The 3385-nt window shown below is 54.5% G+C and overlaps 1 protein-coding gene across 1 annotated transcript; it reads left to right on the forward strand.

The window, feature by feature from the left end:
- The first annotated feature begins 202 nt into the window (after positions 1 to 202).
- EN2 (engrailed homeobox 2) lies at positions 203 to 2756 on the forward strand. Its single transcript, XM_058818308.1, has 2 exons — positions 203 to 743; positions 2440 to 2756. Exons 1-2 carry the CDS (start codon positions 203 to 205, stop codon positions 2754 to 2756), a joined length of 858 nt encoding a protein of 285 aa, XP_058674291.1.
- Positions 2757 to 3385: the final 629 nt, after the last annotated feature.

Consider the following 3385-nt stretch of genomic DNA (forward strand, 5'->3'; position numbering starts at 1 on the left):
GAATGCCGGGCGAAGCCAGGAGAAACGAAAGCAAATAGACACCTGTGTGTGCGTGTATATATATATACATATATATATATATATAAATATATATATTAAAAAATTAAAATAAAGAACAACCGACTGCAGCAGCAACAACAGACAGCGCTCGGCAGCGCCCGGTCGGCGGCGGGCGGGCAGCGGAGCCGTCGGCGGGGCGAGCATGGAGGAGGGCGGCCGGAGCCCCCGGGAGGAGGCGGCCGAGCCGCAGGAGTCCGGCGGCGACGCGGAGCCCGGCGGCGGCGGGCGGCGGGGGCTGCTGCTCCCCCCCGGTGACCCCCCGCACCCCCACCCGCACCCGCACCGCATCACCAACTTCTTCATCGACAACATCCTGCGGCCCGAGTTCGGGCGGAGGAAGGAGGCGGGCGGCCCCGACGGAGAGCCCCGGCGGCCCGGCGCGGAGAGCCGCCGCAGCCCCGGCGCGGCGCCGGCCCCCGGCGCTCCGCTGCCCGGCGGCGGGGCGGGCTCGCCGGGCCGGGGGGAGGGCGGCCCCGCCGGGCTGGCCCTGCACGGCGCCGCCAAGAAGGGGGGGGACCCCGCGGCGCTGGAGGCGGCCCTGAAGGCGCGGGGGCTGAGCGGCGGCGACCTGTCGGTGAGCTCGGACTCGGATAGCTCGCAGGCCAGCTCCAACGCCGGGAACCAGCCCATGCTGTGGCCCGCCTGGGTGTACTGCACGCGGTACTCGGACCGGCCCTCCTCAGGTAAGCGCTGCCCCGCCGCAGCCCCGCTCCCCGCGGCCGCAGCCCCTGCCCGGGCTCCCCCGGCCGCGCCGCCCGCCAGGCCGGGAAGCGGCGTGGAAAAGACCCCGCTCTCCTTCCCCTCTCCGTCTTCTTCTAGTTATTATTTTTCTGTTTATGTTTTGCTTTTTGGTTTTTTTTTTTTTTTGGCGGGTGGGCGAGTTGCTGAAAATGGCCTGAAAATGCTTGGAGAGGCAGGGTGGGCTGGGGGTGCGCGGAGCCGCAGGGACGAGCAGGGAGCGGGGGTCCCTCCCTCTGTCCCCGCCGCCGCTGAGGCCGCCTGGGCTCGGCGCATTTCCCACCGACTGACGAGTTTTATCAAAGAGGGAGGAAAAAACAAACTGTTTTGGGGCTCCCCGCTCGTCCTCCCGGCGAGCTCTCCTTTTCCCTGCCGGGAAACCCCCCCTGCGCTGGGTTTTGGGAAAGGGAGGTGGCATTTCCATAGGCCTCACCTTGTTTTGATTAGTCTTTTTTGGCCAAAAACAATCCGCGCTCGTTTATTTCTCTAAAAGAGGCCTCCGAGCCGCCGCCGTTTCTTTTCTTTCTTTTAATTTCCCCCCCATATGCTGTAGGTCAGCTCTGTGGGGGCCGGAGGACATTTCCAAGAGCCGGGAAAGTTCTTTGGCAGAGTCCGTCCCTTGGCAAGGGCTTAGGCAGAGCGTCCTGAAATAATCTTAAAAAATAATAAAAAATTAAAAATAAAAAATAAAAATAACAAGCAGGGGGTAAAATGTCCTTTCGCTACCGCGGGGACAGGAGGGCTGGCTCCGGCAGATCGGTAAAACCCTGGTTAAAAACAAGTAGAAAACACTGGAGGAAGGCATGGGAAACATCAGGCAGGAGATCTGCTCCCGAGGAAAAGAAAAAAAAAATATGGGTCTTTCTCTTACAAAAGCGGCGAGGTAGGATTTTCACCCGGGAGTCGGCTAGCTGAGGAAGGGATCGTAAAACGAGATGAAAATTAGTTCGTAATATCTGAAAACAAACTCTCACTCAGAGGTAATATTCAGAGCTGAATTGGAATTTACTCCATTGTTCTCCAGTGCTCTCCTTTGTTAATATTTAATTAACATACATCCTCACAATGGCTCGGCCCGGGCAGAAAAGGCTCCTTGTGCTGCCGAGAATAATATTCCCGAGAATAATCCCGGCGATTCGGATCGGGCCGTGCAGCGCCATATGGGCACTGCAGCGGAGAGGCGGAATGCCTTGTGGCCAAGTGAACTGCGAGAGGATTTCCATTATCATGAAAAAAAAAAAAAAAAAAAAAAAAGGAAAAAGAAAAAAAAAAAAGTTAAAAAGTGTAGAGGTTTTCTTAAAAAAAAAAAAAAAAAATCTGTGCAGGGTATAAAATTTAGCTCCCTGGTGCAAGCTTTCCCTGCTGGGCATTCCCGGGACACAGAGGTTTCTGGATGGGAGAAAGGGGCCGGGGGAGCGGATTCTGGCTGGGAGGAAGGGGCTGGGGGCACAGCGAGCGGGGCTTTGGGGGCTTTGGGGGCCGCGGCTCCCGTTCGGCCGCCTCCCGAGCATCCCCGGCCGCGGAGGCACAAAGCGGGCTCCGTTCCCCCGGGGGTGGCGGTGCTGCCGGGCCGGAGCCGTGCCCGCAGCAGAGCGCGGCCGTGTCGGTGCTCTCCTCTCCTCTCCTCTCTGCCGGCCGTAGGTCCCCGCTCCCGCAAACCAAAGAAGAAGAACCCCAACAAGGAGGACAAGCGGCCTCGCACCGCCTTCACGGCCGAGCAGCTGCAGAGACTCAAGGCCGAGTTCCAGACGAACCGGTACCTGACGGAGCAGCGGCGGCAGAGCCTGGCCCAGGAGCTCGGGCTCAACGAGTCCCAGATCAAGATCTGGTTCCAGAACAAACGGGCCAAGATCAAGAAGGCGACGGGCAGTAAGAACTCCCTGGCAGTGCACCTCATGGCCCAGGGGCTCTACAACCACTCCACCACGGCGAAAGACGGCAAGTCGGACAGTGAATAGCCGAGGGAAAGGGGGGGTGGGAGGGAAGCGAGGGAAGGAGGGGGGAGGCAGGGGTGGGGGGGCCGTTTGCAGTCAAAGTTTATACAATGCAATAATTTAATTAAAAAAAAATAAAAAGAAACGTAAGGGCCAGTGTATAAAGATTATACCAGCATTAATAGTGAAAATATTGTGTATTAGATATAATTCTGCAATATTCTATGTATATATAATTTACAGGTAAGGTGGTGTAAAAATCCAAGATATCTGATTATAAAGTATTTTTTTTTTGGTTGGTTGGTTTTGGTTTCGGGGGTTTGGGCTTGTTTTTTGATTTCGTTGGCTGTTTTTGTTTTGTTTGTTTGTTTTGTTTTTATTTTTTTTGGTTGTATGAAGTTTTAGATGCTATCTTTAAGATTTTTTTTTAAAGCTTAAGTTACTTTTTGATAGACTTAAGCGCAGTTTTAATGGACATTGGACGCTGTTTTTTGAAATTCAAAAAAAAAATTAAAAACAACTTTTGCTGAAGTCCAAAGATTTTTATTGCTGCATTTCACACGACTGTGAACCGAATAAATAGTTCTCCTATTTGTTCTATGAGTTGAAACTTTTTTTTTCACCCCACCCCTAACCTTTTCTTTTGTTTTTTG

This window comes from Ammospiza caudacuta, chromosome 1 (genome assembly GCF_027887145.1).
Source record: "Ammospiza caudacuta isolate bAmmCau1 chromosome 1, bAmmCau1.pri, whole genome shotgun sequence".
Classification (NCBI taxonomy): Eukaryota; Metazoa; Chordata; class Aves; order Passeriformes; family Passerellidae; genus Ammospiza; species Ammospiza caudacuta.